Source organism: Python bivittatus, unplaced genomic scaffold (genome assembly GCF_059951505.1).
Source record: "Python bivittatus isolate LINGU-HERP-01145 unplaced genomic scaffold, Pbiv_v1 ctg000080_np1212, whole genome shotgun sequence".
NCBI classification, from domain to species: domain Eukaryota; kingdom Metazoa; phylum Chordata; class Lepidosauria; order Squamata; family Pythonidae; genus Python; species Python bivittatus.
This window is the reverse complement of record NW_028277035.1, coordinates 36,474,923-36,499,572: the sequence shown is the minus strand read 5'-3', so window position 1 is coordinate 36,499,572 and position 24,650 is coordinate 36,474,923. Positions and strand designations below refer to the sequence as shown.

Genomic DNA, 24,650 nt, shown 5'->3' with positions numbered 1-24,650 from the left:
AGCAGCTTGATTTGCAGATGAAATTTTGTTTTTGTTTTTCTTCCTTTTGGAAAAATCATTTTTGAATACTCCAAAGGGTGATGTGCTAACAGAGGAGTCACCTCACAACAACCTTGGAATGAGTTTGGCTGAAGCAGAAAGACTGACCAAGGATCACCTAAGAATTTTCATCACCCTCCAGGAAACTGACCTTACAGCCTAGGTATCTTTAGCCCAGGTTCAACCTTCCTCACTGTCAACAGGCAGCCCCTTACCACCAGAAGTGAGACCCAGGGGGGTGTGGGGAAGTCAATCCACTTTCCCTAAAACTAGTAGAGAAATGATCACCGCTTTCCTATTGCCAATAAGTGAGTCGGTTTATTACCTGATAAACTGGCTGCTTGAGAAGTAAATTGCTACTTTCCCCACTACTAATAGCAGTTAAAAATTCCCAATCTTTGGCAGATCATTAAAAGGGAGAGGAAGCCAGCACTGTTTCCCTTGCTCAAGATCACTGAGAAGAAAAAGAAGGCAGAGGGATGAAATGTGAGTAGAAAAGGCGGGTGAGAATGGGAGCACGGCATGCAATTAAACATGCATGCTTGTGTGGACCTTGCCTGGTCATTATTTCACGATCTGTGCATCCCTTGTGGCTGAAAAAATTGTCCACCCACACACTATACTCTGTTGGCTCTCCATACTTGCAACAGTATGGATATATACACCACCACCTACAAGATTGGCAGGGGAAAAAAAGGCCATGTCACTAGTATTTTTCTGTGGCCATCTTTGGAGGGGAATTCCCAGAGCTCAGATATTTTTCTCCCTTCTGTTTTGGTGCTGTTTCCCCCCTCTGCTCATAAAATGGTCCAGGGCAAGAAGAAACCAGCTTCTCGATAGGTTTGGCTTTTTCATCGACATGAAAACATGAGAATTCCAAAGAAGACTCACAGAGATTATCATTTCCTTATGGTTGCTCCTGCCATGGAAAAGAAAAGAAATATTTGCGAGGAAAGAAAGGATAAAGGAAGGCTCTGGACTGGTCAAAGTACATATTACACGAGCTGTGTGTAAGCAGTTCCCATACGTAGCTGTACACAATTTAAACAGTTGCCAGGGAAGGGCTCAAACAGCATGTGGACTGTGGCACATCAGGAGTATATTAACTCTTTCACCTGCCATAGTCTTGAAAAAACACCCCCTCCAAGCTGCTGCTAACCCTCAAGTGCAAGCACCCACTGATGCAAAGAGAATGAAAGAGGCTGTAGCACATAATTTTATCTACAGTACAGTGAAAGAGCAAAGAGAACAGCTTTAATGTTGCTTGGACATTGTTACCAGTTAGTGGGAGGGCTGTTAATGACAGCATAAATGCTTGCCTTTACTCTTTTCTTCAGTTTTGTTATAAACTTGGGGCAATATAATACAGTCCATTTGCATAGTATTGAGCCTTACTAGGTAGACCAGACAGGAAACATGACCAGATGAGCTAATTCTACTTTATTGTAAAGCTACATGAACAGAATCTTGCAAGTCTGAAAGCACAATTTTCCCACCGTCTCCTTTACAGCCCAAAAAATTAGGTAGGCTCTCTTCTGAGCCTCTTGCCCTACCCACTATCCAGCTGTGGGCTATGCTGTCTCTTATCTGACCATAATCTTGAAAAAAAAACCAAGATCTTTCCCACATACTTTTACAAGAAGAGATGGTAGCCATTTACTAGATTTTCTGAGAGATTGGATTGTTATCTGGCGTAATAAGAGAGCTGACTTTCCAGGATGAATCTGGCTTTTGATCACATTAGTTCTCCACTGTTCAAGTTCTTGAGGTCCACCCACAGTAGCTGGCTCGCAGCCCTTGGCAATTTGATAGGACATCTCTCTCAAGCAGCAGGCCCATCTCCACAAGCATTGTACTACAAAGGTCCATTTATCTTTCCTTGCAGGAAACTAAAGCCAAAAGGGGTTTCTAATTCTTGGCAGAAAACTTTTTGATTTGGAGTAATCAAATGTTACTGATGACACGACTTTGTTCTATAAACAAGGGAATTTCAGCATGAGCCATTTCTCTCTTTTTTTGCAGCACTGTGAAATAACAAACTAACATCTGTTCTGAAGCCTCTTCTAGTAAACACAAGAGATCTCAATTATTTCTCCAAAATGGCTGGCTAGCCTTCATCAGAACAGGATATAATAGGGTTCTAATATACTTAGCAGGCACTTGTCAAATCTAATCCTACCCAGCTTGTGAAAAGGCTCACATGTAATGTCATCCTCCTATGTGAGGTGCACCCAAAGTTGGATCTGGCTCTTCGGCAATTACTCAATGTAAGCAGAATCTTACTGCCATCCTTCTGGAATTTCTGTCTGTCCCCAAGTGACATCCTGATTCCACAGTTCATCTGTGCAAAGTGCCATCTGCAAAGTTAGTCCTGGTGTCAACAAGTAGAAGCGATGTGAGTCACAAAGCAATTAAGCTCAAGAAATGGTGAAGTGATCAGTGTATTGTGGTCCCACAGACACCAGTGCCAGCTGCTCCATGTGCTATCTCAAACCGTCCTTCTATGTTTGCTGTTCTTAGATGGGGGCTTGTCAGCCTGGGGACAGTCATAAAGCAAGATTAGAAACCCAGAGTAACTAATTGTTTATGGCTCACTGTCCTTGGTCTTTGGCCCTAAGAAAGCAGCCCTTCCCTTCTCTTCGTTTTCCTCGGTTGCCCCCTTGTTAAGATGTCAACAGTCCGAAAGAGCCCCACATCCTGGGCTTCAAGGCAAAGTAAACTGGTTTAAAATGTGACATGAGTGCAACAAAGAAGAAAAAGTTTCTTGCATGTGTGTGGAAGCTGCACATGAATTAGGGAATGGTAATTTTTTTGCAAAAGTAATATTTGTAAAATTGACAGGAACTGGATTAACATTAGAAGAGGCAGATTATTATTATTACTATTATCATTATTGCTATCATTATTACTATTGTTATTATTACACAATATACTATGAAGTTGTTGAAGTCATTGCCGAAACAGGTTTAGCTTGAAAAAGAAATATATTTCTCAATAATCATGGCTAATCAAAATACTCACACAGCTGACAATTTTTAGAAAAATAAAAATAAATAAGAGAATGCATCAATAATTTCTTATAGCTCTTTTTAATTTTCTGTATATTTGGAACTTACTAGTTATTTACAGAGGAAAAATTCAGCTAAATGATCCAATCGTCTGACTGAGCAAACTGTTTTATATGTATATGATCTTAAGACTAGGAAGCAATTGGAAATAGATTTTCCTTGCACCAGTCCTTTGGGGCAGGAGAAACAAATGTGCTTGAAACAAGTTTTAGTAGTGTGACTTATTGCACAGTTTAATTAAACCAGTCCAAAGGATTAAGATCCAAAGTGCCAAGGAGCATAATGGAACTGATACTGAGTCCAAATATAGTAGACTAAATCTCAAACATGAAACAAAAATATTCCACAAATATCCCCTATGAAGAATAGATGCATTCATTCTTAGCTTCTAGCACAAATCAAGCCAGAGGAAAGCCCTGTTTACCACTGAAATGAGTACGATGGTACAAAATCTCCTGCCTATAGAAACACAGACATGAAACATTTCAAAGCCATTTAATAATTCAAGTCTAATAATTTGTAGCATTAAAAAATATCCTTTGTCTTACCACTGAGAGTGTCTATCTATTGTTTTCTAAGTTAAAAAATGTATACGGTCACTTTCTCTCAACCCAACCCACCTCACAGGATTGTTCATCAGGAAAGTAGAAGGCAGAAGTATTATGTACATCACTTTGAGTCGTACAAAAATAAAGGTGGGATATTGTTATTATTATCATCATCATCATCATCATCATCATCATCATCATCATCATCTCTGTCCTCAGCTCCAGACTTCAAAAGAGGGAACTCACAAATTTTCTGTACTTCGTAAAAAAGACCGAAGGGTAATTACAAACACCTAAAAGATGTATTATTTAATTTATTTAGGCTTATAAAATTACCTTAAAAACACACCCAAACAAGCCCAACCTGAGCAGCATAATGAAGAAATATAAACATCAGTGTTTGCATTACCAAGGACTGCAGATTCTGGAGTTGAGGAAGGAAGAGTTAGGCACCTTACAAGAGGAGAGCAATTAGTTCAAAGCCAAATATCAGAGGGGGTGACAGAAAGAAAGCAATCCAATCAGCTATTCAGGGAAAACAAATTATCTTCACCTCCTCCACTTTCTCTTGGCTTTTTAAATAAAAGGATCACATTTTACTTCACTTTATATAACTGCAGTATATTACTGTCAATCAGGGAAAGACCCATGAAGCTTTACACCAGTGTTTCTCAACCTCAGTAACTTTAAGATGCTGGCTGGGGAATTCTGGGAGTCGAAGTTCAGACATCTTAAAGCTGCTGAGGTTGAGAAGCATTGCTTTATGCCAAGCTTGAAAAGGAGGAAAAGGAATCAGGAAATGTTAAATTTCACCCCAGTGTTATCTTTTTATTTGCTGTTATTAGGTGTATGCAGATCAGTAAGAGATACCTGCTCCAAAATATAGTCTGGCTTTCTTGATCACTACTAGCCTCATTTTATTGGTTAGGTTCACACTCCATGTCAAGGCACAATGTGGTTTGCTTGTGTGATAATTTAGTTTTCGCTTTGTTAATAGGTAAACTCGGCCATTGTCATTTGCCACTGTTGTTTGTGTGAACCTGGTCATTGTGGTCTGCCACTGTTGCTTGTTCAACAAACCATGGATTAATGCAATGTGTGAATCCAGCTAATGTATATTTTCTGCAGCTCTGCTGCATGTAATTTGTTGCTATTAGTGGAACTCAGCCAAAGGCGTAAGGGGGGAATAAGCTGATTTTGTTGAGAGTACCACTTCCACGTTGTGCCCTCTTCTGTCAGCTATAGTCACACAAAGAAGATGCCCATATCGAATGTAAAGAACTGGTGAAGTTTTCCTACAAGTTTGATTAGAGTATCGACAGCAGAGCAAGTCAATGAAAAGTGGAATCCTGGTCTTACTGATTCATTCTGCTCCTTTACTCAGATAGGCAAATAATTAATGGCTGAGTTCCCACATTGTGGGAAGACATTGTTTTAACCATGGTTCTTAAATAAGACATAGTGGCCTAGTTAGTGCATAACATTATGCCATAAGTTATATTTACAAACCCCACAATGATTGAGTTCACACACATGAAATGCACTGCTGACCATGAAGATGAAGTACTGTGGTCCACAGTTCCTATGGTTTAGAGCAGTGTTACTCAACCTTGGCAACCTCAAGTTGTGTAGTTTCCCCAGCATGCTGGCTGAAGAATTCTGGGAGTCCACACATGTTGAAGTTGCCAAGGTTGAGAAACACTGCTTTACAGCCAGGGAAGTTTTAGGGCAACCTTTCATTAGGGCTTCCCCTGATGATTGGGACTGCAGGTGCCAGAATCCTCACCCAGCAGGCATATTAATCCAGAGGCAGTAACAGACAAATCTCTTCCTAAGCAGGTTGTCAGTCCAAACTATCATCCTCAACATCCAAACGCTGTGCAAGAATATGGTGGGAGGAAATGGGACAAACAAGAGTTTATAAATTAAGTGTCTCAAAGCAAAAACCAAATCAGATGCCTCTGACGCGGAATATGTGCACAATTAAAATTTGCAAGAAAACAACATTTGACTTTGGGCATTCATGCTCTGTGGAAGCCAAAAACTAACTTGCTTTCCTCTCTTGAGGAGTGTTGCCCTCGTTAAGGTCTTTGGCTAGTTTCTGCCATCTTGATTGTCATGTTCTTTCCCCACCTGGTTTCTCTTGCCTACTTAGGCTTTAGTATGACTTTAGTTCCTAATGGTATACATATAGCTAGAATGTGGGCTCAGCCTCTGTCATCTGACCTGAATGAGTCTATAAACTGGCTGGGATTGGGCTTGAAATAAGTAACTTGGCTCCTGCCTTTTTGACCCACTTAACAAGGCCTAAGTGATGACTGTGGCCCAACCCAGAGGCTGACAAAATATAATTTAATAATTAATTAAACTTGTATGTCACCTGACCCTCAACGATTCTGATCCAGATCCGATCAGATTTTTTCTAAGTACACTGATTCTCTGTTTCTTTCCTCCCAAACATCCATGCTTCCTCCCCTTAAATACTCTGAGACAATAGCAAGTCTTTTCCTAAATAGCAACAGGCCGATTTTGTTTTAATTCCTAGGAATGAGTTGATTATATTTGTCCAGTAGAGTCGCATATACAAAAAGCCACTGGGTTCCATCAGTGTGAGTGTTGAGAGCCTGACTGCTAGTTTGACTCTCGGGGTAATCCATATCATTCTGGGTAAGTTAGTCTGAAGACCTAGTGGAAAGGCTGGGTTTAAGGCATAAATTCTTCCTTGATAGTCATTGGCGAGGAGGAAACTAGACTGGTGGTACTGCTGCAGATGCCTCCTATTGGGCCAGGAGTGCCAACTGCTGGCGGGGTTGGCGTGGTTGTGCTGGCAGGCTGCGTTTGCTGCTGCATCTTCTTCTTGTTCACTTTCCTCTCCTTTGCTCGCCGGTTCTGGAACCAGATTTTCACCTGCAGAGACAAATGAAGGCAGTGAGACTAATAAAGAGTTTAGGAAAACAGTTTCTCCTAATATATAGCATTTTACCTTTAAGATGAATGATTGGTCAAGCTGTTGCATATTTTCATTCAGGAACTGCATTGCAGATTTCAGAAAAGTGTGTATACAGAAATACGAGTGCACTTTTATTCATATGATAGTTCAGGAACCAATTAAAATGAGAATCAAACAAATGGATTCACCATTCTTAATGTTTATCTAAAAGTCCATTCTGTATTCTATGGCTTATTCCCAAATGTATATAAACTTCTATATGTACTGTATAGGAATTCCTTGGAGATATTGCGGGTTTGGTTCCAGAACACTGCAATAAAGTGAATATCGCAATAAAGCAAGTCACACAATTTTTTTGGTCTCCCAGTGCATATAAAAGTTATTGTTTACACTATACTGTAGTCTGTTGACTGTGCAATAGAACTGACTCTTCCTTTCACAAAAGATTTCTCTGTAGCATGTTTGATAAATGCAATATCTGCAAAGTGCAATAAAGCGAAGTACAATAAAACAAGGTATGTCTGCATAAGATTATAGTAAATATCCTGAACATGTACCTGGCAGCTCTGCTTGACAAGCCTGTGTAAACTGAAAATGGGGTGATGATTTACAGTTGGAGAAGTCCCTGCTGCACCCACCTGCCGCTCAGTGAGTCCAAGGGCTGCTGCCAGCTCTGCTTTCCGCCGGATGGTGATATAGCGGCTATAGTGGAATTCCTTCTCAAGTTCCAAGCGTTGGTGGTCTGTATATACAACACGGTACTTGTCTTTTGTTCTGGTCTTGCCTAACAAAAGCAAACAATAGTACATGGTGTTAAATATCTAGACATAAAATATCTGAAGCAATTGATGGCCATAATAATAAGGAAGGTTGGCTTGATTGTGAAATAGGAAGAAGTAGGGGAAATCACCGAGTGGAGGAAGAGAGGAATGCAGGGACACAGAATTACTCTACTTTGGGGAGAGGAGAGGAGAGGAGAGGAGAGGAGGGGAGGGGAGGGGAGGGGAGGGGAGAGGAGGGGAGAGGAGAGGAGAGGAGAGGAGGGGAGGGGAGGAGAGGAGAGGAGAGGAGAGGAGAGGAGAGGAGAGGAGAGGAGAGGAGAGGAGAGGAGAGGAGAGGAGAGGAGAGGAGAGGAGAGGAGAGGAGAAATACTGCAATAATATTTTGTTTTGCCAGTGGATACTCATTTTTTGAAAATTAAGGGCCATACATTTTGCTTTCATACACATTTCCCTTTTAAACTATGATGCAGCTAAACCAATGCTAAACAATTCTACTTCATAAAAATTCTATCAATGAGATTTAAAACTGTTGCATTATTAAACCTTTGCTATTAATCGGGAGGAGTCTGAAACAACCCCAGGCTGTTCTTTCACTTCTCTGTGACATATTACTAATTTTCTCTATGAAAGTAACATTTTTATACTAGAAAACAAAATAAATCTGAATGCGATTAATCAAAGTTTAGTTATCAATCTTTTTCTTCCCTTATGTCCTCCATTTAGACCTCATTTGGCTGGATCCAATATATATGTTTTCTGTAGCATCAATACAGCAACCATTATATGAAGGTCTACTGTCCATTTTGCCACCAATGTTTTGTAATTTTAAAAGGACCAGTGCATAATCCAGCAATTTATTAGTAGACTAATGCAATAGAATTTTTCCTTTCACCTACAGATCCTGCACACTTTCAAAATCTGCTCTTAAAGGTTTGAAATTTCTTGAGCAAATTTTGAGGATAATGTGGGCTACAGAAGGAAAAGTGTTTCCTCCTAATTCCCCAGTGATAATTCCTTCTACTGACAGAAAATCTCTACTGGATTCTAGTGGATGGACTGCATGTCACACTCCACTCTTCTCAGGGTCTTCATTCATATTTAAAATAAAGTTCAAATTCTTCTTCAAGGGGTGTGGAAAGTGTGTCCCAGGGACCGCTTGCATCCTGCCAGCATTTTTTCCTGGTCTACTGCCAAGTTTGGGGGATTGTTTTCTTGAGATAGTTGGATCATTTTGAGGGGCAAAAATTGTACCTTTAGCCTTCAGGTGCGTATTTCACCTCTTAAAACTCTTGAAAATCCCACTCCCAAATGGGCCATAGTTAAAACGTGTATATTCCCACTCTTATAGAATAAAGATTACTATTGTGATGGTGTATGGGTAATATCTAGAAATTTATATATAAAATGCAACTTTGTGACTGGCTGCCACATGATGTGGTGAGTGTTTTTAGAAGTCTTCAAACACAATCTAGATGTTAACCCTCTCATGGATTCTGCATCAAGCAACGGGATGGATTAGATTACCTCAATGCTACTTTCCAGTGCTATGATTCTGGTATTCTATCTAGCTAGGCCTTATTCATTTTCAGTTTTTTCAAGTAAAAAAAAAAAACTCCCCCCCCCCCAAGTAATGGACTTTGAGGAAGCAGGGCAGGAAGAGTATTGACACATTTGAACTCTGGTGTTGGAGAAGACTCCTGAGAATACTGTGGACAGCCAAGAAAACAAACAAATGGATCACTGAATAAATCAATCCAGAGTTCTCACTTAAGGCACAAAAGACCAGACTCAAATTATCCTACTTTGGACACATTATGCAAAGACCTAGCTTTCTGGAGAAGGCTCTAATGCTGGGAAAGGCAGAAGGAAAGAGAACAACCAGCAGCAAGGTGGATGGACTCAGTTACAGTGGCAAAGGGTATGCTGCTGGACACCTGAAAGACTAGATTAGGGACCGATTATCATGGAGAAAATCTATCTAGGAGGACACTAAGTCAGCAATGACTTGATGGCACATAATCAATCATTTTTTCAAGTAAACATGTTTAGCATTAGTTTTGAATACTAATTAATTAAGCACAACATTGTACTAGAAACAGCTTGGTATGGCAATTTTAATGCAAATACAAATGTGCTATATAAGATGTAACCAAAAGAGCAAAATCATGCATGGATATTCAAGTTACAATGTATTTTTCAGCAAGCTTCAGTCCAGATTAATTTTAGTACATATTCATACAAAACTTTTAAGAAAGCCAAAACACCTTTTAATGGAAATATACAATGCCCACCATGTAGACCTTTCCAGATTTAATGAACTGCAAAACGTTTATATTTTTTTTAACCTATAAGAAAAAAAGTATGCAGCATTCTTTTTAAAAACCTCAGGAATCTCCTGGAGCCAGTATTTTCCTCTTGTATTGTTAGAAGTGCTGTTGCAGTTACATAATAACTGGCACATAGAGAAGTGAGAGTGTTCATTATTATTTATCATACATAGTAATAAAACAGAAGGCTTTCATCTCTTTAAATGTTAATTGTCCCCAAAGCTCTTGAACCCTCTATTTGTTAGCATTTAAAATAATGTCTGATTAAATTTTTCACAAGTGAGCTGAACCATGTGGAATCCTACATTCCATTAGCTCTCCAATTTGGGTGTGTGAAGTCTGATTATAAATAATGTGCAAAAAATATATACTATATATCCTCGTGAAGGACAAGCATATAAAAGAAGCAATATAAACATCTTGCAATAGTCTTTCCATTGATTTTTTACAACTTTCCTTTGTTATATTTTCATTCTTCCATTCATAAGACTTGGCTTGCAAAAACTGTGGTCCATGATATTTATGCTCACATAGTTTAGGAACATGATCAGATCATTTAACACTCTCGTTTACAAATAAATATCCAGCATGGTTAAGCTGCCAACTTTGGGATAGGAACCAGTTCTTGAATTAAGCATCTCTCCGAAGAAAAGTGGAGGTTCATGAACTATCCTTTCTTTAACTTTGGCCAATGGGAATTGAAACAGGAATCCAATAGGTGAACAACTCAGAGGTTTAATGATCTAGATCAAAATTTATCAATGAAAATGAGGTTTGACCATACCATTTATCTTCAACTGCTTGCTATGTATTGACACACCAAAAAGTAATAGATATTTTGGTCCTAATGCTGGTAAGTAGACCAGATTCTGACATTGGGAAAAATATTAAGAACTATTTCTGAACAAAGTCAATAAATATAACAAGTTATTACTTTTAAAATGATAATCTAATATTGAAAACTATGGTATAAATACTATTTTATGTATAAAAAGACTAAAAGAACAAAATGCTTCTAAGCAGGAGCAAAACACCCAGACAGTGGTTGGAAGATACATGGGTAGCTATGAATACTAGGCCTTCAGAGCCCTTGGCAACCTGCAGGTTATATGCATAATAAAGGAAAGGCATAATTATTTGCTTGCAGAACACTGTTTCAATTACATTTCACCAGTGGATTCTCATGTATATTAATGAATTCAAGAGTTTTTATAGAAATGTGTCCCTTGGGATGTTTACAATACACTGATCATCTGCCTGTAAGTAGTCACTGACTGAGTGACTTGTCCAATATTGAGGACCTCTTTATACAGTGTCCATAACTTCAAGGGATGCAAGTATTTCATTAAGTATCCTTGTACACCATTACATCTTCCCCAGTGTGTTTTTCACAGCAAGACAGAATACCTCACAGAAGAGCTGTGAAATTTAAGTGAGACAGGAAAAGTAAAGTAACTAAAACAGATTTTGAGTAGGAAGGAGACTTCAAGCAGGAAGAGGAATAAAAGGTCCCCAGAAAAGAAATGAAAATATTCAAAATCATATTAAATGCTTATACTGTCATTCAGCAATGTTTCTACTACAGCAACTTGCAAAAATATATATAAAGCAAACGAATCTTCACACATTATAATTCAAGCATTATTGTTAAAACAATAGGGTTTTTTTCTTTTAAGATTAAAATGTTTAGGAAAACTAAGAGGTATTTGTCTGGCAATAAAAGAAAAATATCATTGGTCTTTGATGTACCTGCCTAGGGAAGAGAATTCTACAAGTGGGTGCAACAATTATTGTTTTTCTTGTTTCCAAAGAGATGTTCCCAATATTGAAGGGGTTCCATTATGTTCAGTATTGGCTCCAATTATTCCAAACTGATAGCAATCTTAAAAGGTGGGTCCATGTCAACTGCATTACTGCGGCCAAAACACTAATAACTGTAATAGTTATTCCTCTCCAAGATTTCTACTGTAATTTAAGCTAAGAGAAGATGTTCCACACCACTGAGTAAACCTAAATTTTTTGTGTCAAAGATGGATCTAAGAGCAACCCCAGTTAAAAGCCTGATCCTTCAGGATGAATTAAGCCCTATGCAGAAAAGAGCAGACAAGATGTCCCTGGACCACCTACTCAAAATAAACAAAAAGACAAAATAGCTAAGTAATATTCATCCAGTATACTTTGTATGCAGTAGGTCTCAGGATCAATCCTCAGTATTTTTATTCAGAACCAACAGGCAGTGGATGATGGGAAAGATCTGACTGAGACCATTGATTTAACATGAGTTTTTCCATTTAGTAAAGGGGCGCAAAAGTAGGCCAGCATAATTTGCTGTGCCCCAAAGGCAAACTTGTGTTCTGCCTTGAGTGGTGCTACCCTGACAGCTTTGACGTGGGACCAAGCAAAGAAAAGCCTAAAGTCACCTGTTGTGGGCAGCTATATTAATTGGATGGATGGATGGATGGATGGATGGATGGATGGATGGATGGATGGATGGATACATACATATATACAGTGGGGCAAAAAAGTATTTAGTCAGCCACCAATTGTGCAAGTTCTCCCACTTAAAAAGATGAGAGAGGCCTGTAATTTTCATCATAGGTATACCTCAACTATGAGAGACAAAATGGGGGGGAAAATCCAGAAAATCACATTGTCTGATTTTTAAAGAATTTATTTGCAAATCATGGTGGAAAATAAGTATTTGGTCACCTACAAACAAGCAAGATGTCTGGCTCTCACAGACCTGTAACTACTTCTTTAAGAGGCTCCTCTGTCCTCCACTCGTTACCTGTAGTAATGGCACCTGTTTGACCTTGTTATCAGTATGAAAGATACCTGTCCACAACCTCAAACAGTCACACTCCAAACTCCACTATGGCCAAGACCAAAGAGCTGTTGAAGGACACCAGAAACAAAATTGGAGACCTGTACCAGGCTGGGAAGACTGAATCTGCAATAGGCAAGCAGCTTGTGTGAAGAAATCAACTGTGGGAGCAATAATTAGAAAATGGAAGACATACAAGACCACTGATAATCTCCCTTGATCTGGGGCTCCATGCAAGATCTCACCCTGTGGGGTCAAAATGATCACAAGAATGGTGAGCAAAAATCCCAGAACCACACGGGGGGACCTAGTGAATGACCTGCAGAGAGCTGGGACCAAAGTAACAAAGGCTTCCATCAGTAACACACTACGCTGCCAGGGACTCAAATCCTGCAGTGCCAGATGTGTCCCCCTGCTTAAGCCAGTACATGTCCGGGCCTGTCTGAAGTTTGCTAGAGAGCATTTGGATGATCCAGAAGAGGATTGGGACAAACAGGTGCCATTACTACAGGTAATGAGTGGAGGACAGAGGAGCCTTTTAAAGAAGTAGTTACAGGTCTGTGAGAGCCAGACATCTTGCTTGTAGGTGACCAAATACTTATTTTCCACCATGATTTGCAAATAAATTCTTTAAAAATCAGACAATGTGATTTTCTGGATTTTCCCCCCCATTTTGTCTCTCATAGTTGAGGTATACCTATGATGAAAATTACAGGCCTCTCTCATATTTTTAAGTGGGAGAACTTGCACAATTGGTGGCTGACTACTTTTTTGCCCCACCGTACATACATACATACATACATACATACATACATACATAACTGTTGGTGGATTTCCTGCCATTAGGAGAAGCATCAGTTGCTCTCCCTATTATGGGACTAGGGAGGAAACAAGCTTTGACTGATAGCTAGACCATGGGTTTAGCCATCTATCAGAATCTGATCCTCTGGGTGGGTGGGGATTTTCTGATTCTCCTGCTTCCCACATCCCACTCACACTGTGGATCAAATACTGCAGCTGATCTTGGGGGGCGAGGGGAGCTACCTGTTAAAGTTTACCCAGAGGCTGTTCTCTCCTACTTTACTGGGAAGTCCCCACCTACCCTTCAGATGATCTCTCTCCCTTTCTCTCTTTCTCTTATGATCTCTCTTGTGCCCAGTATGTTTCTCTCTTGCTCTCTCTCACCCATTCTTGCTCACTAATCTGTCTCTTGCTCTGTCTCACTCTTGTTCATCACCTCTCTCTCTAGCTTGCCCAGTTTTTCCTCTGTTTTTCTCTCATGCATAGACTCTGTCTGTTTTTCTCACAATCTTTTGCTCTCTCGCACTCTCTCTCTCTCTGTCTTTCTTGCTCTGTCTAAAAACAACAGATAGGACTGTTGGCAGATGCTGGATTCCTGCTTCACACTGCACTGCTGTTATGTGGGTTATTTTTTTCACATGCATCTCACAGTCTTGCATTAGTTAGACCTGGAATGACAAGAAGCCTGCATAATGCCTGACCAGGGCTGTGCAAAGTAAATGCCCAACGCCTGATCACTCTTTCTCCCAAAAGAGAAGAGAAGGGACATTCTGCAGCAGCCAAAAGGAGCTGGGCAAATCATCACCACATCATCACCATGGTCTCCACTGAAGCATTACAATTGTGCATATTTAATAGCTGCACTGGGGGGAGATGGAAAAACACTTTAACATTGGATCAGATAAATATGGAGTTAGAAAATCTCAGCTCTGAGTTGGGATGAGGCAAAGGCTGTATCCTGATGGCATGTCCTTAAAGAATGGCTAGCAAATGATCTTCCAGCCAGAGTAAAGGGGGCATGATAAGCCCTGAGACTCCACCAGCCATTGCAAGCAATCATGGGCTGTAATATCAGGCACCAATGCTCTGGAGCAGAATGCAAGAAGTACAGGAAAGGCAAAAAGGGACTTCAATGGCTGCTACTGCTCAGTTTAGTTTCAAGTCTGTGTTACTATATTACTGTAGGCTGAGAAGACATAGAGTTAGTACATAACATGCCATTCCATTCAAGCTATTTTGTGCAGGATATTTATAGAGCTATACAGTGAAATAATCCACGTTTTTATTATTAGGCTCAGCTGCAAAAGTACTGGGCTAACTGCAAAAGAATCTGATGATGGGCACGCTCGCCTCCCTTCCACATGGCTTTGGAAGATTCCTTGGCAGCATACAGGATGTACTAAAAACCATCTTTAGTTCTAAGAGATGAGAAAGCATCCCCACCAAATGGGCCAAATCCACCTAGGGCATTTCTGAGTCAGAGTATGAAGAGAGGAGGACAGGCCCTGTGTCTGTCAAAAACTACTTTATGGCCTCCATGCCCATCTATCCAGACTGGCAGGGGAAGCACACTACGGGTTCCACCCGTAAAAGAGCATCATCTGGCAGGGCCTCTTCTGCCATGGCCCCCCTCTGTGGAGCATCCTCCCCCTGGACCTTAGATCGGCCCCAACCTTCCTGGCCTTTAGGAAGGCCCTGAGGACATGGCTCTGCCCCCAGGCCTGGCGGTCTGGCAGTGGTGGGGAGCTCTTATGATGGATGCATTGAGCTGATGCAGATCATGACTTTATGTATTTTAAATAGATTATTGAATATAGGTTTATGTATTGGTTTTTAACGGGTTTTTATTGTTTTTACCTGTTGCGAGCCACCCAGAGGCACTTAAATGAGATGGGTGGTCATACAAATCAAAATTATTATTACTATTATTATTACTATTTTGATGATGATGATGATGATGATGATGATGATGATGATGATGATGATGATGCCATCGATTTCTGTAAAACCTGTATATTGTTTCCAAGACTTCTGTGTCTGCATTTCCATGAAGGGGGCAAAATAACAAAGTCAAATGACTGACAATTTACAGTACCTTTGAATCACAGGAACGATTCTCTAGTGACTTAATGGCCAAAGGAATGGCTCCAAGGACAATGTTGTTTGGAGTCTAAAGATAGCTTTATATAGCACTTGTATCAAATCAGTGGGATAACTGCTTCACTCATGGAACACACAACATAATCCAGCTTGTTATCCTGGGTCTCTTGTCTCAAAAAACCATTTTTCCTGGCTGCTCTATGATGATTATTTGGGGCTTCTAGATGCTGCTGGATACAATGCCTTTCAAGACTGCATTTGGACTAGGGAGGCCCCCTTCAGCTACAGACCTCACTGGGTGACTTGGGTGACTCTCCACCCAAGCTACCTCACAAATCAGTCATTCCGGAGGGAAAAATTAGGGGAGATCCTGTAATATATCACCTTTTGCTCCCAGAGAAAAGGCTAGACATAAATGCAGTATACAACAGCAACAGCAACAGCAACACCACCACATTCTGGGCCAGTTGTGAAAACAATGAAGTGTGCATGTTTTTTGTTTTTTTAGGGTTTTTTGGCCCTCTTTTTTTGCCTAAGGAATGGCCACTTTTTTTGCCTAAGGAAAATTTTGGGAAACACCCCTGACACACATCTAGAATCTGTTGTCTGCCTGATATATTTGGAGACAGCAGAGAAAGTCCCTTCCACCTCTCTCCCCTTCCAGTTCTTTAAGAAAAATGGATTTGTACTGCAAAATGTTTTCTTTTTAATTTTCTGGATATGATAAGGGGAAAAAAGAATACATAAGGGAGAATAGAATAGAAATGACCCACCTCTTTATTGCTATTGAATTCCCTGGCACAGAACTCTTGAGAAACTGAAAGAATAGTGCTAGGAAGAGAAATGGTGCCCAACTAAGTGATTTATGACAGATCAGTTGTTAGAAATGAAACTGTAGCAACAGGTGGTAAGTGATCACCCCAGGAAAAAAAAAAGATCTAATCAACAACTAAACCCAAGCTCAAAAGTTCCTGTTTTCTCCTTTCATCCAAGAAATAATGTGTATTTATAGAAATATAAGTAAATATATACTGTACATTTGTTTATTGTAGGAGTAAATTAATAAATAAATGTATATGACTACCCAGTCATGACAGTGTACACAATTAAAAGCAACACATGACCACCATGAGGGACTTTACAGGTAACAACCAAAGCCTTGAATTGTGCCTGGAAGTCCTCTGGCAACCAGTAGAGTTTGTAAAGTAGCAGTAAGCATACTGAAGTAGTCCCATAATTACTTTGTGCCCATAACTATTTGTGCCATTGTATTCTCGACCAACTATAGTTTCCGAGAAGTCTTCAGGGGCAGCCCCATGTAGAGCATGTTGCTGTACTCCAGATGCAGTAACCAAGGCATAAGTGATCATAAGTAGGGCCTCCCAATCCAGAAATAGGTGCAACTGGTGCATGAGAGATTTGTGCAAAGGCCCTCCAAGCCACCACTGCCACCACTTTTCAAGCAGGAGCTGAGAATCTAGGACATCGCCCAAACTGTGCAGCAGATCTCTATGGGGCAGTGTAACCCCATCCAGAACTAAAGATGAACAACCTCTATATCCAGGTGGCCCCCAAATCCACAGCCACTTGATCTTCTAGGGTTGAGCCTCAGCCTGTTCTTCCTCATCCAGAGCCCACAGTGAGACAGAACTTAGCCAAGGTTTGATATATAACTGGGTATCATGAATACACTCATGATTCCTAACTCCATGCTGATTACCTCACTCAGCAGCCTCATATAGATGTTAAATAGGAGCAGGGAGAGAACTGACCACTAAGGCATCTCACAAAGCAAGGGTCAAGGGCAAGATCCCCCATCAACACAGACTAGAACTGACCCTGGGCCAATAAACTGAAACTGAATCTCAGTAAGATGAAGACTCTATCAAGTGATTACTTCCAAATCTAGACATCGAAAATGCAATGTTCTCTGGATCGGACTGCACTACTTTCAGAGGAACAACCCTATTTATCTAGGTCATGGGACTCTCAAATAATCTTGTTGACTCAGAGTGTTTTTGACCAACTTTAGTTGGCCTACTACTAGGTATAAACTGATAATGATATAGAAGAACGCTATGTGATTTAGATGGGTCTGGTCTTGATCTGGAGATTCCAAGTAGTGCACAATCTTACTGCTATCAGAAATTGCAGGTCATCAGTTTACTCCTAGTTGAAGTTCAAGATATTGGTGATGACATTTAAAGACCTAAAAAGCATGGGATTGTGTTATATGAGAAAGTACTTCTCCCTTATGTGAGAATTAGTGAGAGCCAGTTTGGTCCAGTGGTTAAGGCACCAGGCTAGAAACCAGGAGACTCTGAGTGCTAGTCCCACCTTAGGCATGAAAGCTGGCTGGGTGTCTTTGGTCCAGTCACTCTCTCTCAGCCCAACTGACCTCACAGGGTTGTTGTGGGGAAAATAGGCGGAGGAAGGAGTATTAGGTATGTTTGTTGCCTTGAGTTATTTATAAAAATAATAAAGGAAAGATAAAAAATCTAAAAAAAAAAAATGTTCTGCCAAGGAGGATATTCTTTGCATCCCACTATTATGTTCACTCTGCAGATATGGAGGACAGCCATATTGGCTGTGGTGCCCAATTGTGGAGTACTTGCTGTGATTTGGAGGCACTAGCATTGACTTCTCATTCAGGCCAGTTTGCTTCTACAGAAAACAGCTTCAAGTAGCTTGTGTGTGTGTGTGTGTGTGCATGTGCTTTTGAGTACATTAATTGAAAATGGTCAGACTTACATAGTTGTGCTTGTAGTTATTAAACAGATACTCTTAGAATCAATGCAGTCACATGAAACCATCAAACATGGCTTTTTCCATAGGTCTGTAAGTATTTTTCCTTATTGCCTACAGACCTATACGATGGGAGTATCGTATACATATAGAAGATAGGACAGATCCCTTCATCAGTATCTCATGCATTTACTGTGTTCACAGCACTCTGTTCTATTATATTTGAAAATATGAAGCTGCTGATGCCATTTACAAGCTTTTGCCAGGATCACCGAAAGAGGAAACAGCTTCATTTAGCCAAGTCCCATGGTCAGCACATACTGTGACAAAGAGAGTGTGTGATTTGTAGAATTCCCTTTCCATTTACCAAGATCAGCACTGCTTTTCACTGGAAAAAGTTTAGGTGGTGATTGGCATGCAAAGGAGAGATGTTCATGGGACACAAAATGTTACAGCAGTAGCAAGAAAATTCAACTATTTGGGTTGCATTGCCAAAATCTCAAGATTTCATCTTCCAAATGTGAGCACTCAAGTAGGAACTGATGGAAGGCTGAATAGACAAGTGTTTCCTCCTCTCTGTAAGAGCAGTACCTTTTTATGCAATAGACATGAAGAAGTGGAAAACATGTAAACTGTCAAATTTTTGTTGTCCCTGCAGTTTTTAATCTTACAACAAATATAAATGGCAATCATGGATAAACCAAAAGCGCTAACTATTCCAATGAGAACAGAAAAATATCACTATGCAGTAATATCTGCTTGAGGGAGGTGTTTGTCCCCTCAGCCTTGATGGAGGCAATGGTGCACCCCTTCCTCAAGAAGCCATTGCTAGACCCAAAGAATTCTGGATAATTTCCATCCAGTCTCCAGCCTTCCTTTTTTAGGGAAAGTTGTTGAGAAGGTGGTTGGGCTTTAGCTCCAGAGGATTGTGGAGGTGAATGGATTATCTGGAACCATTTCAGTCAGGTTTCAGGCTGGGTCAAGTTCAGAGACAGCATTGGTTGCACTTGTTGATGAGCTGTGGCAAAGTCAGGATGGGAGTAGTGTGTCCATCCTTGTGCTCCTTGATCTCTCAGCAGTTTTGACACCATCAATCATGGTATCTTTCTTGATTGGCTCCAAGGTTTGGGAGTTGGGGGGAACTATTTTGCTGTGGTTCTCCTTTCTTACTGGCCAGTTTCAATCAGTGTTAACAGGGGGAGGGAGTCAAATCCACAGCCCCTCACTTGTGGGATGCCACATGGCTCCACACTCACCCTTCTGTTTAACATCTACATAAAACCACTGAGTGAGGTCATGTATTAGTTCAGAGTCACGTATCATCATATTGTACAAATCCAGTTCACAACATGGGGCTCATATTGGACTCACAGCCCCACTCAAAGGACATGTGGCAGCTGTGGCCAAGAGTGTCTTTGCACAGGTACATCTAGTGCATCTAGTGCACCAGATGCACCCCTTCTTGGACTCACGTTTTAGCCACCTTATGAATGGATTATGTAACACTGTACATGGGGCTGCCCTTGAAGACCTCTCAGAAGTTACAGATGATCCAGAATGCAGCACAATGAGCGGTTATGGACATGTCTTGTTATGCCCATGTGATCCCATTGTTCCATGAGTTGCACTGGTTACCAGTTGGCTTCCAGGTGCAATTCAAGGTGCTGGTTATCACCTATAAAGCCCTTCGTGGCATAGGACCTGGTTAGTTGAGGGACTGCCTGATTCCAGCTGTTTCTGTCCATCTGGTGCAATCAGGCAGAGTGGATGCACTCTGGGTCCCATCAATTAAGCAGTGTCACCTTGTGGGACTCAAGAAGCATGCCTTCTCTGTTGCAACAGCGCCTGCCCTCTGGACCAATATCCCCCCAGAGATCTGTGTAGCTTCCACTCTAATGATGTTCAGGAAGCTATTAAAGACCTGGCCACTCTCTCAGGCTCTGGGGCAAAGTGAAGGATGAACGCTTGCTGGATGGGTTTTTGTTGTTGTTGTTATATATTGTTTTGGGGTCATCCATTATTTCTTTTTGTCTCCCCCCCCCTTTTTAAATTGTAAGCCTCCCAGAGTTGTTGGAAGAGGGGCAGCCTATTCTGCCAATTACACAATTGTGTAAATAAATAAATATTAATTTGAAGTTGACACATAACCATTTTTGCCATTTCAGCAAAGGGCACTCTAAGGGCAGCAACTGGCAGTTTCCCTGATTGAAATTCTGATTTTATCAAGTGGTAAAACTACTACCTATTATTATACAGAATGTGTACCAGGGTAGCGCTTATGAAGTCTAGGAGCTCCATCCAATCAATCTTCTTTTATCTTTTTTCTCAAGGGACAATCAAGCAATCAACTTTATGAACAGCAAAAAAAAGAGAAAAACCTGCCTCTTGACTGCAAAGTAGTGGTCACCTGGACTTATGCAGTTCAAATGCAGCCAGTGTGTGTGAGAAAAGTGTTCAGCTGTGGGGTGCTCTCCAGTACATCCACATATTCTGTCCAAAATGAATACCGACATGTTGATTGGTCAGTCTACTGATCATTAGGTAGCAACAAAAAGTAAGAATTACTTCTGTTCCTTGGCTGCCATCTAGTGGTTATCCAGATTTGTGCACTGGAAATGCAGCCAGTGAGTGTTGTTGAAGAGCTGGAGTTTCAGAAATCACTTTACTTATTCTTGTGTCAAATCACAGCTTACATCCAAATAAGTTTTTTAAAATTGATGATGTGCTTCATGTTGGTGTCAACTCTTAGCCATCACATTGACAGACATTCTCCAGGATGATCTGTCCCCCAACCTGGCCCTTCAGGTCAGTGTACCCATCACCCATCAAGTCCATCCACTTTGCTGCAGCCATCCTCTTCTTGTCTTTCCTTCTACCTTTCCCAGCATTATGGACTTCTCGAGGGAGCTGGGAGCTTCACATAATATATTCAAAATATTATAATTTGAACCTGGTCATTTTGTGCCTTGAGTGAGAACTCTGGATTGATTTGTTCTATGATCCATTTATTTATTTTCTTGGCTGTCCATGATATTCTCAAGATTATTCTCCAACACCCAAGTTCAAAAGTGTCAATACTTTCTATCCTGCTTCTTCAAACTCTTAACTTTTGCTTCCACAGACTATCATAGGGAAAACTATTGCCTGCACAATTCTGATCTTTGTAGGTATACAAACATCAGAATCTGATTCTGATCTTTGTAGGTATACATGTGTCACAGCATCTGAATATTTTTTCCAAGGCCTTAATTGCTATTCTACCAAATGTTAGCCTGTTGCATATTTCTGCACTGCTGGTTCCTTTACTATTGATAGTCATCTTGACTTGGCTGTATGTTGAAGCCATATCTGTACTACTATACTTTACATTCTATAATGGACTGATCATTTTAAAACAACATTCTGTGAGGAAAAACTGAGAAGCCAGGACTTCTCCAAGAGCAACAGCTACTGGAAAAATCTGCCATGCAGGCTACAGACACACAGGTCATTTCAATTACACTTCTAATTACCTATATTATACAGTACCAGTGACTGGCTGGTCAATTTCAGTGCTTTGTATTCTCTAAGTCAGTTCATAAGTCTAGAAGGAACCCCAGAATGCGCACCAGGTCTGTTTTTTAATTGGCTGACTGATAATATGAATATGAATCAGTAATAAATTAAATGTGCTGGTCGTGGAAAATGGAACAACCCATGGTACATGGAGGAAGAGGCTTGAGACAATGTGGTTGGAGGTGGTGATGTGCTTGGCTGCCATTGGTTTGGCAGGTCTGCTGTGGGACCACCCCTTTTCATCTGGTCCCTGGGTTTGGTGCCTGTCCTACTATACTATTTTGCCTGTGGGAGAGACCAGAACTTAAGCTTCTGCTGCCATTTCCTTTTTTTTTTTTAAGTAAGTTGGTCAGCTAAATTAAAGTTCTGGTCTCTCCCACAGGCAAAATAGTATAGTAGGACAGGCACCAAACCCAGGGACCAGATGAAAAGGGGTGGCCCCACAGCAGACCTGCCAAACCAATGGCAGCCAAGCACATCACCACCTCCAACCACATTGTCTCAAGCCTCCTCCTCCATGTACCATGGGTTGTTCCATTTTCCACGACCAGCACATTTAATTTATTACTGATTCATATTCATATTATCAGTCAGCCAATTAAAAAACAGACCTGGTGCGCAATCTGGGGATCCTTCTAGACTCACAACTCCTGCTCAAGAAGCAGGTGGTAGTCATTGTCAGGAGGGCCTTTATACAACTTCATGTTGTGTGCCAGTTGTGCCTGTTCCTGGATCTTGTGAGTCTCTGTTCAGTTATTCATGCTTTGGTTACCTCCTGAATGGGCTACTGTAATATGCTTTACTTGCCCTTGAAGAGTATCCGAAAGGTTCAACTGGTGCAAAATGCAGCAGCGTGAGCAGTTATGCATGCTCCTAGAAGGACCCATGTTACCCTTTGCTCCATGAGATGCATTGGTTACCAGTTTGCTTCCAGGTGCTAGTTTTGACCTTTAAAGCCCTACATGGCATGACGTCAGGTTACCTGAGGGACCACTTCTCCCCAATTACATCTACCCGTCCCATCAAGTCCAGCAAGAGAGACACATTGCAGGCCCCATCTGCAAAGGAGTTCCATTTGATGGGACCTAGGAGACGAGCCTTTTCTGCCATGGCACCCTCCCTCTGGAACATCATCCCCCCTGAGGTGGGGCTAGCCCCAACCCCTGTGACTTTCCAGAAAGCCCTCAAATCATGGTTTTTTTCAACAGGCCTGGAGATCCCCTGGTAACAGGGAGCCGGTGCACTGACTATCACCTGTAATATCTTGATGCATTCTCTCTTGTGATCTTGTTTTATTTATGCTTATTGTTTTTAACTGGTTTTGTAGAAGGTTTTGATTGTTGGTTTGATTGTACACTGCCCAGAGTCACTCTGTGTGAGATGGGCGGCCATACAAATTTGACAAATAAATACATAAATAAATAAATAAATTTGACCATTTTCATATAGATTTAGGCAGAGCTAACCCTACTGAGAGCAATGGTTTTAAGCATATATAACTCAGCATAAGAAGTAAGAAGTACTTATAACTATAGAAGCAATTAGGAAACAATGCAGCTTTAAGACTGTGTTGCTGCAGAATGCCTTCAGTAATAACCATTAGCAAATGTATGTTTTGAAATCAGAAGCATGAGCATTCCTTCCCTCCCTCCCTCCCTCCCTCCCTCCTATCCATCCATCCATCCATCCATCCATCCATCCATCCATCCATCCACAGGCCATCTGGCTCCCAATGAGGTTACAATTAAAAAACAAAAATTACAAAAGACCAAAAGAGATCATGAATGGATCTAAAAACAACATATTACCAATCCCCTCCCCCCAATCCAGTCAACCTTCACTCTGCCCCAGAGCAGAATCTTTAATAGAATCCTGAAGGTCATCAGGGTGGGAACCATTCATGAAACCAAAGAACATGTAAAAGTGCAGACAGTATTTGCAATTATTGTTTTGTGTTTCATAAATTTGTTTCACTTTCCCTTGTCTATTTTTGTAGGAGATTTGGGAAAGGAGATCATTTCCAAGAAAGGAAATATAAAATTTAATAAATATAGGTTTGATCCCTAACATTTTAGAAATTATATTATACTAGTGCAAAATGTCAGTTGAACAAAAACTATCGAAGATGGTGAGATTATAAAGACCTAAATTGGGCTAAGAAATTACTGGTCCAGAATCACCAAATGAAATTTCATGATTCTTGAATCTGATATCTCCAAACTTAGTCTAGTTCCTTAACCACTACCTATACACCCACTCTATAGAAAACAATATGTATATGGTATTCAAATAATCTCTGCCATTAATGAAAACATTCATCTCCTTGTGCATATTCCAAAAACATTCTGGGGTGATGGGTTAGGAAGATGCAAAGGGAAGGAGAGATGGGGAAAATCCCACAGCATGAGTAGTTTATTTATTCTTATATCTACAAGATCTCATGTGATAAGTATCTGTGTATATGAGCTCCTGACATTTCTAACAAAATGTTCTTTCACTTGAGTCTGCTCATTTAAGTAGGAACCCAGACATAGATACCCACAAATGTAAACTCCCTAACTTCAAAGACAGTGTCCCATAATCTCTGCTTTCTAATTAACTCTTATTCTTTATTCATTAAACTAGTCTTCCCTGATAATAGGCCTTGAGCTTGTCTATATATATATATATATATATATATATATATACATATTTGAAAACTTTATTGCTGGTACCCAACTATCTAAAGATAACTCAAGAACACTTATTTTTACTTTTTTCAACCTTACCATAATTCTAAAAAGTAAATGACCCCCTTGATCAGCCCAGATAAATCCACTAATGAGACGAGAGGCAAGGAGTTCAAAATGGTGATCAAGGGGAGGCTAATGTCTCTATGCAGTAAAGCTATCGTTACCTTTGTTAATATGTA

General features: G+C 40.5%; 1 protein-coding gene across 1 annotated transcript in view; it reads right to left on the bottom strand.

Moving 5' to 3' along the window:
* Positions 1 to 3,956: 3,956 nt before the first annotated feature.
* Positions 3,957 to 24,650, bottom strand: part of CDX1 (caudal type homeobox 1) — a 36,953-nt gene continuing 16,259 nt past the window's right edge. The window contains exons 2-3 of the mRNA XM_088133851.1: positions 7,244 to 7,389; positions 3,957 to 6,562 (exon numbers count right to left, since the gene is read on the bottom strand). Of these exons, the coding sequence (XP_087989977.1) occupies positions 6,359 to 6,562; positions 7,244 to 7,389 (350 nt within the window). The 3' untranslated portion in view covers positions 3,957 to 6,358. The remainder of the gene's footprint in view (positions 6,563 to 7,243; positions 7,390 to 24,650) is intronic.